Raw genomic sequence first — 15,822 nt, 5'->3', positions numbered from 1 at the left:
ACAGATTAACACAACTTTTCTCATACTCAGTTGCCTGCTGACTGTGTTCTCCAAAGTGACCTGTGTCTCATTTTTCAAATCTTGAAAGAACCAATGCAATTTGTCCTCCTATTTCTTTACAAAGCCAGTAGCTCTACAAACAACTGCACTGTGGTTCTAAATTTACCAACAAATAAATATGAGTCACTGGAGGGATAGGTTCCTAATGGAATGTTTTCTCACCATATAGAATAAGTTAGTAGTACAGGTCAAACAAAGTACAACTTTGGCTACTTTTAAGGCTAGCCTTAATGACTGGATGGGTAGAAACAGATATACCACCAGGCTTTTCATGTATATCCTTGCTCATTTTGGGAGGTGAACATTATTAGATGCTTGTAAATGGTGGCAAGATCTTTTAAGTGTGTCTACTTAAAAGTTTATATAAAGAGGAGTCATATGGTCCTTGTGATCACTATCCAAGAAATGCTCCTATGATTGTAAATTCCTTTGTTACTTATTTGTACCATCAACACTAAACAACCTTGCAAGCTGCAGTGCAAATCTAACAAGTACTTGTTAAAGGCATATTACTCGTCTGTCAGCTTTCATTGTATCACTTATGTGTAGTAGACTTCCTTTAGCTCTGTGTTTTGACTAAAAACTACACATTTCTAACTGTAATGCATCATCTAATGCATATGTTTTTTAAAATAATGGTTTGTTGAATGATTTGTTGAGAATAACGCAAGCTTAGTAGCTTCAAAAGGTTCATTACATATCAAAGTCGGTTTTAAACTACTAACGTTAATTTGTACTAAAGCTACTGGAAACAAGCCTGTTATGCTAATAAAATGCTCTAAAAGTGGCTTGATATTGGATTTAGGCATACATTTTGTTTGCTGTAACTTCTGCCTTAGAAATCTTTTGGCTTCATCTCCCCATTTCCCAAAATGTGGCACACATTTCAGTTCCTTACATAATGATACGCACTTGATATACCAGTTTCTCAAGCATATCTTTTCTGTGGTGTATATCATTTGGCTGGTACTCTCTGTATGCATCAAAATCTGAACTGTTCAAGGCATTATTTATTTGTATAGGACAGTAACTATTAAAAAGTGGGTTCCATGTATAGTTAGAAAGAACAACATGCCCTCTCAGTGGTTATGCCAACATGTTCATGAAGGTCACCAGCAATAATTATAGCTGCAGTTAGAGTCTTACCTATCATAACCTGTTATAATGTGTTTGACGACCGTGCCCTGGCCCAGCAATTAAGGAGCCTCAATCCTCACCAGTAACACCCGGGAGGTCGTCTCCAAGAAGAGGAAAGGATAACTAATAAACACTGTAAAGTACAGTTTCCCTTAAGTGCACACAGAGATCACAGTCAGTCTGGGGCTGGTTTGGCTCCTTGATTGCTAGGCCAGGGCATGGTCATCACAATTGGTGGTAGTGGTGAGAATCTACTTCACACACTAATTGGCTTGTAGTGGTGTGGGTAGAGCGAATTCCTGTAGCTTATGTACAGTGATCTCTAAAAGTGTTTTGTACTCTAAAACAGCCACACAGTGTATTCTCAGATTTCAGATCACAATTGTTTTATTTCTTTTGTTAGCTTAGTGTTAGTCAGGGTGAGCAGGCAGCATGTCAGCGGAAGAGTATGGAAAGCTGACAAGGAGTTAGCTGGCGGAGATGTGCCAGGCTAGGGGACTGGTGCATGGAAACCTGACTAAAGCAGATCTTATTGCAGCCTTGGTTACAGCTGCATCAGAAAACAGCAGCCTGGAGGACAATCAGACAGACAGTGGAGATACAATATCCTCAGAGAATGGACAGCTCAACCTTTCTGCAGTGGACTTAAAAATCCAGCTGGAGCTAAAGAGACTTGAGTTGGAGGCCAGGCGTATGGAACTAGAAGCAGAAGAGAAAATGAGGAGTCTACAAGCTAAGGAAAATGAACGGCAGAGGAGGCATAAGAGTGAAATGCTGACTCTTTGCCAGAGTCATGGTGGTAATGGGGAAGGGAGTAACCGGACCCCAGAAGCACAAAAGGTCAGTAAATTTCTTCCACAGTTTAAAGAGGAGGATAATTGTGATAGCTTCATTCATATGTTTGAGTGAGTATGTAAACAGTATGAAGTTGACCAAGGGCTCTGGGTACCGTTCCTGACCCACTTACTCCATGGTAAAGCTGTAACTTCTTTAGCAAAAAATGCATGGCACTGACTGTTTTGATTATACTGCTGTAAAAAGACATTTATTAGAATGTTTAAACTAACACCTGAAATGTATAGGAAAAAGTTCCATGAACATAGACGCAAGGCAGATGAAAATACCTATGAACCTATAATATGTTGTTGAACTGAGCACTTATTTTCATAGCTGGGTGAGTGGATGTCAGGTCACCACTTTTGAAGGGCTGGTAGACCTTTTGGTAAGGGAACAAGCCCTTAGCACTTTGCTTGAGGACATGAGGGTCTGGTTAGCTGATAAACAGTGTGCTACTTCAGATGAGCTGGGGAAGAAGGGAGACCTATACCTAGCAAGCAGGGCAGCCCTGCACAGGAAAGGGAACCCCCAGTACTGCTCTTGGGTCTAAAGGAACCCATGGTGGGCAGCAAAGACTGCCCCAACAGAATCCACCAGTAGCAGGGGAAGCCACTAGTCCAGGTATATGTCCAGGAGCTAGGGTTAAATGTTTTAAATGCAACCAGTGGGGCCATGTGGCATACAGATGTCCATGGAGGCAAGGTGGGGAGCAAAAGGTGAAAGAGCCAGTAAATGGGAAAGACAAAATGCTAATAGTGGGTTGTCTTGAGGCAACCGGGGTATGGAACTACCATCCTGCAGATGTCCTGAGAGGGAAGGATTTGGATGTGGCAGTACTATGTACTTATGCAGTTACACGCAGTGAGGCTAGGAGACAAGCATGTAGGTCTGGTAGCTTGGGGGTGACCCAGACAAACTGCATACTTGTAGCCAGGACTGCTGAGGTGGTTACTTCAGGGAGTGAGCTACACTGTAGCAGTGAGACTGAATGTGAGTCACAGCTGCTTGTGGATACTGATGTTCCCTTGGACAGGGTAACTGCAAAGTTAGAGATGAGTAGTAGTACCCAGGCTGACAGTGAGGAACCGCTGTCAGAGGATGCCATATTTCCTGTGGAAGGGGAGCTGGGAAGGGTTACAAGGAGAGACTTGTGACAGGCTCAGCTCTCAGACCCTACATTGCAAGGCCTGAGGCAGATAGCTAGAGAGGCACCTGATTCTCAAGGGAAGGGGGAATCTGTATACTGGAACAAACAGTTACTGTACAGAGAGTGGACCCCTGAGGGAGGGCTAGAAGTTGGGAGAGTACAGCAGTTGGTAGTGTCTAGAGCTTACCATCTGGCGCTTCTAGCCACAGCCCATGACATTCCCTTTGCAGGTCATATGGGCATAAACTGTACAAAGAGGCATATTATGCAAAACTTCTATTGGCCTGGAATTTCCAGAGATGTAACAGGGTACTGCAAGACCTGTGAGCAGTGCCAAAAGGTAGGCAAGGCAGGAGACAAGGTGAGAGCTCCTTTGATGCCTTTGCCTGTGTTTGAGGAGCCATTTCAGAGGGTAGCTATGGATATTGTGGGTCCTCTGAGTACCCCAAGTTCCACAGGGAAAAAGTATATCCTAGTGATTGTAGATTATGCTACACGATACCCTGAGGCAGTGGCTTTGTCCTCCATTGAGGCCGAGAAGGTGGCAAATGCTGTGCTAGAGATTTTCAGCAGGGTAGGTTTCCCAAAGGAAATACTGTCTGACAGGGGTGCCAATTTTATGTCAGACCTGCTGGCTTGTCTGTGGAAGTCCTGTGGGGTGAAGCACATGAAGACCACCCCTACCATCCCCAGACTAATGGTCTTGTTGAGTGGTTAAACTCTACAATCAAGTCCATGCTACGGGCATTTGCATATCAGTTTAAGAGGGAGTGGGACAAATATTTGCCCCATCTGTTGTTTGCTTACAGAGAGGTTCCCCAGGAATCCACAGGTTTTTCACCCTTTGAGTTGCTGTATGGGCATAGGGTGAGGGGACCTCTAGATTTAATTTGAGATGAGTGGGAAGGTGAGTGTGAGTCTCACAAGGAGTCTGTTGTGGCATATGTCCTGATCCTCAGGACAAGGCTCAGGGAACTCATGGGCCTGGCCCAGAAGAACCTGGCGGAAGCCCAACAACAGAAAAATGTGTGGTATGACAGGAACACTCAAGCTAGAGAGTATGCTGTAGGGCAGCAGGTGATGGTTCTCATTCCTGTCAGACACAACAAGTTGCAGGCAGCTTGGGAGGGACTCTACAAGGTGGTAAGAAAGGTAAGTGATGTTAACTACATGGTGAAGTTGCTAGGCAGATGGCAGGGGCACAAATCATACCATGTTAACATGATGAAACCTTACCATGATAGGGAGGCCCTTGTGCTGAGCATTTGCAGTGGATTGCAGGAGGAGTCTGAGGGAGATTTTGGGACTGATCTCCTCAATGAGGCTCTGGCTGACACCTCGGTAGAAAGGGTAGCAATGTTCCAGCAGCTATCTCCTACCCAGGTTTGAGAAATCTGAGCAGTGTTGCTGAAGTTTGGGGGATGTTCACCAGGAAACCAGGGAGCACCCACCTGGTGCAGCACCAGGTGGATACAAGACCCCAAAGGCCTATCAGGCAGACCCCTTATAGGGTGCCTGAGGGAGTCAAACAGACTCTGAAGGAGGAGATACAAGAGATGTTGGAGCTAGGGATGATTCAGGAGATCAACAGTCCCTGGGACTCCCCAATGGTACTGGTGCCAAAGAAGGATGGCAGCACCAGGTTCTGTGTGGATTACAGGAAATTAAATAGTCACACAGAGGCAGATGCTTACCCCATGCCTAGGACAGGTGAGGCCCTAGAGCAGCTGGGTGGGGCTAAGTATCTTACAACCACTGATCTTACCAAGGGTTACTGGCAGGTGCCCTTGACTCCCAGTGCTAGAGAGAAGTCAGCCTTTGTGACTCCTTTTGGCTTGTATGAGTTCACAAAGGTGCCCTTTGGGATGAAGAATGCCCCAGTGATTTTCCAGAGGCTGGTAGTTCATATCTTAGCAGGAGCAGGAGGGTTTGCCCTCGCTTACATGGATAATATTGCTATCTACAGCCATTCCTGGCAGGAGCACCTTCAGTATGTTAGGGAGGTGCTGAGCAGACTACAGAGGGCAGGGTTGACCATTAAGCCGAGCAAATGTCAGATGGGTATGGCAGAGGTCTCCTATCTAGGACATAGAATGGGGAGTGGCAATATAAGGCCAGAACCTGCCAAAGTGGAAGCTATTCAGGCATGGCCTGCACCTGTTATCAAAAAGCAGATGAGGGCATTCTTAGGGACAGCAGGGTACTACAGAAAGTTAGTTCCCAGTTATAGTACCATAGCTGCTCCCCTCACAGACCTGACAAAGAAGAACAGGCCAGATAAGGTAGTGTGGATCCCAGCATGTGAGAAGGCATTTCAGAAGCTTAAGGAAGCTTTGGGAGGACAGGGGGTGTTAGCCAGTCCAGACTACAGCAAAGACTTTGTTGTGCAGGTGGATGCTTCAAACTATGGGGTGGGGGCTATACTTAGCAATATTACTTCAGAGGGAGAAGAGCACCCAGTGGGTTATCTCAGCCATAGACTCCAACCCAGGGAAGAATGCTATGCAGTGGTAGAAAAGGAATGTCTAGCCATAGTGTGGGCACTACAAAAACTTCAGTCTTATCTGTATGGAAGAAAATTCACTGTGATGACAGATCACAAACCTCTAACATGGTTAAACAGAGCCAGTCAGCGAAATGCCAAGTTGCTAAGATGAAGTCTGGAATTTGAAGCATATGATATGGCAGTGCAGCACTGCAGTGGGAGTAGCAATGTCAATGCAGATGGATCTCAAGACAAGGAATGGGGTGAGGTCCACACAGATAGACCTGACACTCTCAAGCAATGTTTCTCAAGGTGCACTTGAAAAACTTGCTTGAGTTCCCCGGGGGTGGGGGAGAGATGTGATGATTGGGGAGAGATGGGCAAAGGCTGCCAGCCTAGTCAAATAGAATTTGATATATAATTCTGGCATTTGTAAATAAATGTCAAATATAGGCATGTTTTCTTGAGCGTAAAAGAATACTGTGAAATGTGGAACTGCAAAATATGTGACAACATTGCACTCTACTGGAACAGTGAAGCATGTTAGAATTCAGCTCTAGTGCATCTGGATGAAGGTTTCATACCCATTGTTTTAAGGCTAAAGTTTATGACCAGAATTTAGATGTGGAATGTGCTTTATTGCTCTGGTTTCTGTTAGAATATACATGTGAAATTACTTATATTGTTGTAAGTTTCTGAGCAGGTGTTAGATTGCTAAATAATGCAGTTTGTGGCCTGAGAACTCCAGACTAAGTGTCAAAAATGATGTAATTTGGGAGGGCGTTAGAGACATGTTTGTTAGTAATGTTTAAATACTATTTCTCAGAAGAGACTGAAAGCGTTTTGATCTTGGATATCTAACTCAGCACTCTGCCTTATGCTCACATGTAAGTTTCTAGCACTGTAATTTGTTGTAGGAATAGTTAAAGCTAGTAAAGATGAATTGGGTATTTTTCTTTGAAATCAGACCTGTCCTACTGTATTATTTTAAGTTTATGTGTGATCTCTGAACTCTTAGATATCTATGTGGTATAGTAGTTTTGTCTTGTGTTTTAATTATTTATTATTAAATATTTTTAAAACCTTCTACCTGTGGCTGGTTTATGTAGAGCTAAATTATGCTTTAGAGTACATTATATATTTATAGAGTTTACTGTCTAAGCCCTTCCAATAAGCCTAGACTGAATAGTCACATTACCATTGGATAATAATATTGCACAGTAATAATTGGACATCCTTTTAAGGGCCTTTTAGTAGCTGATATTATTAGCTGGGTGATGGCAGGCACTACTACCGTATGGTCTGGGTAAAGGGGCATAGCTGGAGAATCTGTGTCAGCCTTTCCCAGGAGTGTCTGTGAAGTTGTATAAATACTTATCTCAAAGTGTGTGTGTGTGGTGTGTCAGCTACTTGGCAGGGAAATGAAGCACTGGTTAGACAGAGAGGTACTGGAGGTTCTAGCTTGCCCAGCTAGGCTGAGACCTGGACCATATAGCTGTGCCAGTGGGGAGTCTTATTGGGGACCTGGAGAGCAAAGGAGCAACCAGCCCCAGACTGACTGTGATCTCTGTGTACACTTAAGGGAAATTGTACTTTACTGTGTGTATTAGTTATCCTTTCCTCTTCTATGAGACAACCTCCCTGGTGTTAGTGGTGAGGATTGAGGCTCCTTGATTGCTGGGCCAGGGCATGGTCATCACAATTTGTTCTTGATATAGATGCCAAGATTCACCTCTTGAGCTACTCGCTCAAGATGAATTTCTTGGCATCCATGTCAGGAACACATAATAATATGTTAGAATCAGAAACCTCATCATAAGCCTCTATGTTTTTACCATTAATTGTTTAATTATCTTAAAAAAATATGTAAAATCAGTAATAGCAAAATACATCATATGTTAATCAGTGCACATATTTAAATAAAGTCACCAGATTTCTTAAAAATGCTAAGCTAATATTTCCCCTAGCTTTCTGAATCATAAAAAAGTACATTTGCCAAATTTCTGATGGTTTGCTCTTCCCTTGTGGTGAACAAAGAAATAACAAAATCTTAAGTGTCTTGAGGAATTATGTTTTCTTTATTTGGGCCAACGATTCTAGAGAATAAATGATTCCTAATCAGATTATGATACTGACTCTTCCTTAATAGATTTACCAAATCTTCATTTTCTTGTTACTGAAAAGGCAGTATTCTCAAATGTTTTACAACTTATTCTAAAATACCATAAATTACCATTCTGCACCTCAGATGTATATCTTGCATGTGTTGTTCTTATTTCCTGTATAAGTCATGTAACAATTGACATTATTCACAGGACTTAAGAATGCTGCATAACATTTTGAAAATTTTAGTCCTCCCTCATATGTTGTAAACCCCCCCCCCACACACACACACACACACAAAGTCAAATATATGAATTGAAAATGTATATTCATTACAATTATTAATCAGGTGTCAAAGTTTAACTAGCTCAAGAGGCTGTGTCAAAGACCTCTGATACCTGAGCAAGTTTTTTTATTACTCACAACCATTACCAGCTTGGATAGTACTCACCTAGAGTACATCCCTGACGTCAGATCACAGTGGTGCTTGGGAAAGGCCTTACTAAATTATTATCTACAGTGATGCCATGTACTCCAAAATAACGTCCAAATATCTCTCTCTTTATTACAGCAAAACTGGCCTTGTCAGTTTTCATGGAAAGATTCTACCACAATTATGATAGTACAAGTGAAATATGTGCAGCACACCTGTTACCTTGTTTTATTTCTTAACACTTTACTGATGCTATATTTAAGTGTATGTTTTGTGTTGTAGTCCCTTCAAGTTTGCTAACCTGCACTGCTATACAATGAACTCCACACTTTTGTCTGTCTTCTTTTTTGTGAATTTTATATGTTCTCAACAAGGTTAGTCTTTTTGAAATTCCCCAAGTTGTACATGGAAACAAAGAATTTCTGTGGACCATTCTTGGTTTTGATCTGCAAACAAGCAATAAAAACGTTTTCCCATTCCTTGTGAGATATACTTGTGACTGTAGATCATGTGTTAGCTCTGTACAAAGCACAAAACATTTAATACCATGCAACACAGAATATTTAATACCTTACAAATTACCTTACAAATTAAATACTAAATCTGAAATTTGCTGCTGTCTGTGCTATAGAAAAGAGAAATAATTACAAATAAATGCAATGTTTCACTTCTAAAACAGTACATCAGGCATTATAGTTACATGGTTCTGTGATGTAAAAGACATTGTTTACCAGTTTATAATGCATTATTTATGATGGGCAATACTTCAACAGGTATGTTTTTGTATTTTTGTTCCAGGTATACACTGATGCCAACATCTGTGATACTGGGTTTTGGAGGTGCTCCACTCTGGGCTGCAAAGTGTACCTACCTTACAGTTAGTGGAAACTTAGAGGCAGAAAAGACAAATAAACTTGGACAAGATATTGTCAACCATTATTTTGGAATATTCTTCCTCTTTTTCCAGTCTGCAAGTGTCTGGGGAAATCTAATTTCTTCACTGATTTTTGCACAGTCTCCTGAAATAGGTAACATTTCCTTCACAACTCTCTGGACTACAGAAAAAGTTTCTAAAAGATTTAGTATATGTGCTCTGTTACCTTTTCAAAAGCAACAGAAGAACAGCATTTGCAGTCTGTTAGAAATACTTTAGATATACAATTCGCTTGTGGGATCTGTTTCAAAATGTTGCATTTTTTCTCACTTTAAAAGCATGTTCATTGGAAAGTATATGACAATTCTTGAAGTGAGTTATAGGTACTTTATAAGGTTTTTGCCAAGATGCGCTTATTAATGATGCCAACTTTTATATTATATTATTTTTGTAATTATTTATTTTGGTTCACACTAAAAGGCTGAGACATGCACAACAGGGATACTGAGTATCACTATGCTGACAGTTCAACATGATGAAGAAGACATGAGGAATTCAAGCTGTGGGTAATATACAGTCGATCCACCATTTGTAGAATGTGAACTAACCTTAGTCATGTTGCATACAATAGCCTTAAAATACCCTAAAGCTCTACATTCTGGCTTCTTTATTCTTCTCACTCTGAGCCTGCATGGCATTGGAAAAGCATGCAGTTCTAGGATTCATTTAATCCTAATATTATAATTATCTGTGAGGTCATTTGTCCCCAGATCAGACATAATAAATTAGTAGGTTGTCCGTGGTGCAGGACAGGCTCACCTCATCAGTGCATGTATTTCTCTTGTATTCTACTATTACAGTGGTTCGGAAATACTCAGTGAAAATTTTAATGTTATTAAATGATGTTGTCTTCTGTCAGCATTATGAGTCACTGACAGAATCCATGGTAATGCCAATAATGAGTCAATGTAGGTTAGTGCATGACATGTGCATTTATGTAGCATGCAGCAGCGAGTTTTTTTAATTAGCATTACTTATAGAAAGTGTCCATCTTCATCGCCGATGTGCAATCGTGTTTTGCTTCATACCCAAGACTGCACGGTAATACCAGTTTGGCTAATTTATATTATTTTATGATGTATTTCCTTTTTATGGATTTACATCTATATAAACAAATATATTTAAGCAATAACAGATGACGTGGTATGGTATATTGAAGATTTACCCATGGATGACGTGGTTTAATCACGAGGGTGAAGCCCGAGTGATTAAATAAAGCCAGCCATGGGTAAATTTCAATATACCACAGTCACGGAGTTAGTTATTGCTATTATACAATGACATTATTTAAGAAAAAAAAAATACTTAATTTTCTTAAATAATGTCTTTGTATAATGGCCCATTACTGTTCTTCCACCGGTGGTGCTATACCGCTTCCTTGTGTTGATGTATTGTGCATGCGTATGGGACTTGTGTTCCTACACATACCCAGTACATCAATGCTTTGAAATGGAAGCAACAGAGAAAAAAAGTGTCCATTGCTCCATTTTTTTTCTTTTTCTTTTCAATTCATGAAAAAAAAAAGAAGGTTTTGGACACTTTATACCAATAGAAAAAAGTCCAGGCGACTGGACTTTTTTCCGTTGGTATATTGTGGGATTTCAGCATGCAAGTTTTGGAATATTAATGAGGGGGTCATTGTATAATGTACAGTTATATACTACTTGAAGAAAAACAAAACTGTGAGGTGTTATTTGCATAGAAATTATGCATTGTTTGCTTTAAGATATAAAACAGCCATATTTCTGGAATTGCTTTTACTTCTGAAATACAATTAAAGCTGAAAATGAATTATTTATTTTCCAGGATAATAAATAGTTCAAAGCAGTAGCTAAAAAAACTCTTAGTCGAGACCTTCCTTGGATTTAAGTCACAAAAATAAGATGAAGAAACTCTATGTAATTAAATTCCTTTAAAAAAACACTGTTTAGTTTACACTTCATATTGTCCAAATAAACAACATTACGTGCAGTCAGGGTCATACTGGAATGCAAATATCAGATAAATAATACATCAGCCTTCAACTATTAGGCACAGTAATCCTAGAGCAAAGAAGAGATGGAAGTAAAGACAGCAAAGAACTCTTAAAAACATGCTTATAAGCTTCCCAAGTATATTTCAGAAAGAACAGCTTAAGAAAGAACAAATCACATGCAAATTTCTCAGCAAATTCAGACTGCTTCTTGCTTTTTAGGCTAATACCAGTATTAGATGTCCACAAACACAGAAATGTACAAAATGATGTAACTATCAAGGTTTCAAGAATGGGTCAAAACAGAGATACAAAGTTCTGTTTCCATGGAAGTCAATGCAGAGATACCATCCATGAAGTTTAACTCCACTGATAATATGCAGCATGAGAGACTCTTGCTGGATGTTAACAACTTCCAGATGCAGATCTTCTTCTGACTTTTCCTGGTTAGGGGTCACCACAACAGATCACCTGTCTGCTCATGATTGGCAGTGAAGTTTTACAGTGTCGAGTTGCCAGCCCAGCACCCAACATTCCACAGAAGGCACACACACATGCCTAGGTCCAATTTAGAGTATCCAATCCACCTACAGCATGTCTTTGGGATGAAACTAGAGCACCTGGAGAAAACCCACATGACCACAGGGAGGACATGCAGACTCTGCACAGAAAGCATCCCAGCCGAGGATCAAACCGAAGAAACTCTTGCTGTAAGGCAGCAACGCTAACCGCTGCACCACCACAGCCAGCCAACTTCCAGCTGCAGATAAAATGCAGTTATTCAGTATGGATTCATAAAACTAAATGTGAAAAATACTGCGTACACTGAAGGCAGGCTATGTGAATAGTATGAAGACAATGCAGCAAGCAGGGCAGAGTAATGAAAAATGTTGCTAAGCACATAATTCCTGCCATACATTGGACTGCAACAAAGCCAGCAGTACATAAAGAATTTGTTAGCCTTGCATACACTCTCAGATTGTAGTTCAGTGCAGTAATTATAATGTATTTACAACATCTCATTACCTGAGATAAATCTTTGTGTTTTCCTGCTGCTGTCTTAGAAAAGTAACGGTGTGTCACAAAAAAAAACAGAAACACTACTTCTATGATATCCCTGTTGCATCTATATTTTAAGTTCTAAGTAGTGTAAAGACATTTTGGTGAAACTATATCCATCTTCTTCCCATTGTTGTTATAAATTGGATTATTCTATGGGATTTATCTTCTATATATCAGTAGCTTAATTGTTATAATCTGCATATTTGTGGTGTGTAGAAGAGTTCCACAAGTTATCCCTGCAAAGAGCTGCAAGGATTACGGAGGTTTACCACCAAAATAACTTCTAAATAAAATAAAAGTGAAACAACGTTTTTCTGTTCAGCTGTTGATGCCAACAAACAGGTGGAAAGTAAATAGAAGGGAAAGCCTGCAGCATCATGCTTTGCAAAACTGATAGAAAGTGTTGAAACACAAGGACGATATAAGTAGTGAGGCCGACTACAGAAAGGCAGTGACTTCAGGCGAGAATGATAACAGAAAATATTGGAAGTTAAAGGAGCAATGTAAGAAACTAAAGGTGGAGGCGCGTCCATATTCATTAAGGATGTCCACACCTCCAGGCTAGTTGCACAGCATAATGCATCTGAGATTAACTCTGGGCAAGACAGCAATCCAAATTGTAGCTTGCTACAGACCCCCTCACCATGCCCCAGGATTCCCACTCCTCATTTCTTGATACACTGGAAAGTATTAGGGTACAACCCAACACCCTAATAATGGGTGATTTCAACTACCCCACCATTGAGTGGGAAAACTACTCATTTACCAACTCTTTTGCTCAACGTTTTCTAGAATTCATAAATTCCAATGCCTTGGATGGATCAACTTACTCACACTCCCACCAGGGGCAGCAATATCCTAGACCTGGTCATTACCAACATGGGCAACCTGTGTTCCACACCAGAGGTCAATTCCTTGTTGGTCAGATCCGACCATAAGCTAATCACCCTAGACATCCACATCTCGCCCCCACCTCGAATTAGGGAAACCACTGTAAAAAACTTCTCCAAAGCAAACTTCACACTTCTTAAGACAGAAGTGGCAAACTTCATGACACCCATGCAGACAGACAATAGCCCCATTAGCTTGACAAGCCTGGTCTGCAAGGCCATGAAACATATCATCATGGAACTCATAAAACAAAGACATTGGCAATCTCCAAACTCTGGACCCTACCCAGTTCGGGTTTGTAAAAGGCAGATAATGTCTCCTAAACCTGATTGACTTCTTTGAAGCAGTCACCAAAGCCATAGATGAGGGTAAGGTGGTTCACGCAGCTTATCTAGATCTCGACAAGGCTTTCAACACCATCCCCCATTCTGGAATTATAGATAAGCTCACTAAACTGGGTATAAATCCCTATGTCACAAGATGGGTTGCCAACTGGCTCATGGACAGAACCCACACTGTGAAAGTAGCAGACTCCAAATCCGACTTCAGATCAGTGACAAGTGGAGTACCACAGGGTTCAGTCCTGGGTCCTCTCCTGTTTGGTATCTACTTCTCTGAAGTACAGGCTAACACAGAAGGTCTTTGGCTAACAAAGTTTGCAGATGACTGCAAACTAGGAGCCATAATCGAAACTCCTAACAATGTGGACATACTACAAAAGGGCCTCATTGAGACAGATGCCTGGTGTCAAAGCCATGGCCTGAAGCTCAATGCCAAAAAGTATATTGTCATCTCCTTTGGTAAAAACTCTGTACCCATGAACTGCCACATAAGGGGTAGTCTACTTAATGCCGAAAGTGTGATAAGAGACCTTGAGACACAGGTGTACAGTAGTCTCTCCTTTGATAATCACATCACCACAGTGGTCAGAAAATCCTTCTATGTGGCTCGCCTCATCACAAAAGGTTTCTCATCCAGAAAAAAAGAGGTAATTGTTCCCCTCTACTCATCAGACCCATTATAGAGTACAATGCCCCTTTTGGTATGTACCTCGCAAGACATCTACAACAACTGGAAAAGCCACAGAAATACCTCACAAAGAGGATGACTGGCCTCAAACAGATGCCCTATGCAGACCGTCTTAAAAAACTCCAGCTTTACTCCGTCGCATATTGCCTACTCAGAGGTGATCTCTGCCTAACATACAAAGCTATGTCAAACCCAGAGCTGTTGGACATGCTCCACTTAAAGAAACCCCAGTCCCTCTGAGCTACACGCTGTAGGGACCTAAACCTTGTCACCAAAATAAACAGAACATTCTGGAGGGATAGATTCCTGTCCCAGAGACTTCCCTTACTCTGGAACAGACTACCTATCTATGTCAAACAGAGGCCCTCATTAGCACTCTTCAAGAAAAATCTTGATGATTGGATGGGAAATAGGAAATTCACCCCAGGGATCACTTCTGTGGCTCTGCTCGACAGAGGCACAGGAAAATAATTTTCTTGGGTGGTGAAAGCCAAGATACCTTTTCGGCTAGGCTTATATAGGCCCTAGGGCTAATAGCCTAGTACCTACCTAGGAACCTATGAAGACTGAAAAAAAAAACAGAATGAAAGGTCATTATGCCATTAAATGAAGACTATGACATAGTGACTGTAAATGCTAATATAATTTACAGTACTAAAAAAGTGATAAAAACAAAAATAAGGAATCGGAGGTTAAAAAATAAGGCTATCTTAGCTGTGGGGTACTATCAAATATGAGGGAAGGGGAAAGAAATATGATGGGTATTAGGGTATAAAGAATGCTCTAGATTAGTTTTCTTTGTATGGAAATCAGTTACAGTAAAAACTGCTAACTTAAAGGGAGAGACAATGTTAGTATTGAGGATTTATTTAAAGGATAATCATTTGGAATGAGATGTATGCATCATAGAATGTAGGCGTAGACTAACATAATTTAGACAGGTACAATTATTTGTGCATATACATTATCCTCATGTTTTGGGGAGACTTTTATAGTGCCATATGGGGAGAGGAATTAAGAAGGGGATAAAGTAAAAGGGTTAAAATAGCAAAAATTGAAAGAAATGCTAAGTGTGGTAGGTGTGTGTGTGTGTGTGTGTGTGTGTGTGTGTGTGTGTGTGTGTGTGTGTGTGTGTGTGTGTGTGTGTGTGTGTGCACGTGTAGGGTGGGTTGCAGTGATCAGTACTGTAAAAACTGTTAGGATGGAGGGAACAGCAAAATGATAAATCTGATTCTGCTTTACTGAGGAGATTTATCTGTGCCTTCCTTTTTGATTCTCATGATTTATGGAACCAGTGAAGAGATTTATGAGAGAGCTTTGATATATTGAAGCATGCTATTTTAATAAATATTTATGGAGGACAAACAAAATATAGGACATGTATATCAAGCTTAGACTGGCTTGACTTAGTCAGAGAGGGAAGTATGCAAACTCAGTGTCAACAAACTGGGTCTATATTAGATGAATGAAAGTTCATCTTAGCGAACGCTCACATAAGTGAAAATTGCGGAACTCGAAACCGCAATTGTGAGATTGCGGTACAGTGAAGATGAGAATATTTGCCCTTTCCTCACTGTAGTACGATCTCGGAGTTGGAATATATATTTAGTGGGGGGTGTGGGGGGTGCAGTCCCCCACAATTGCAGTTTCGAGTTCCTGGATTTTGCGTTCGCTAAGATGAACTTTCGTTCATCTAATATAGACCCAACAAACTATATAGAAATATTTTTAT

At 40.8% G+C, this 15,822-nt stretch overlaps 1 protein-coding gene across 1 annotated transcript in view; it reads left to right on the top strand.

Annotated features, from left to right (window-relative positions):
• Nucleotides 1-15,822, top strand: part of UNC93A (unc-93 homolog A) — a 544,463-nt gene that overhangs the window by 159,238 nt on the left and 369,403 nt on the right. The window contains exon 3 of the mRNA XM_044069054.1: nt 9,001-9,230. Within this exon, the coding sequence (XP_043924989.1) occupies nt 9,001-9,230 (230 nt within the window). The remainder of the gene's footprint in view (nt 1-9,000; nt 9,231-15,822) is intronic.

Source organism: Protopterus annectens, chromosome 1.part0 (genome assembly GCF_019279795.1).
Source record: "Protopterus annectens isolate FY-2018-M chromosome 1.part0, PAN1.0, whole genome shotgun sequence".
In the NCBI taxonomy this organism is placed as follows: Eukaryota; Metazoa; Chordata; order Ceratodontiformes; family Protopteridae; genus Protopterus; species Protopterus annectens.
Note: the sequence above shows the minus strand (reverse complement) of the source record. Positions and strands in the feature narration are given on the sequence as shown.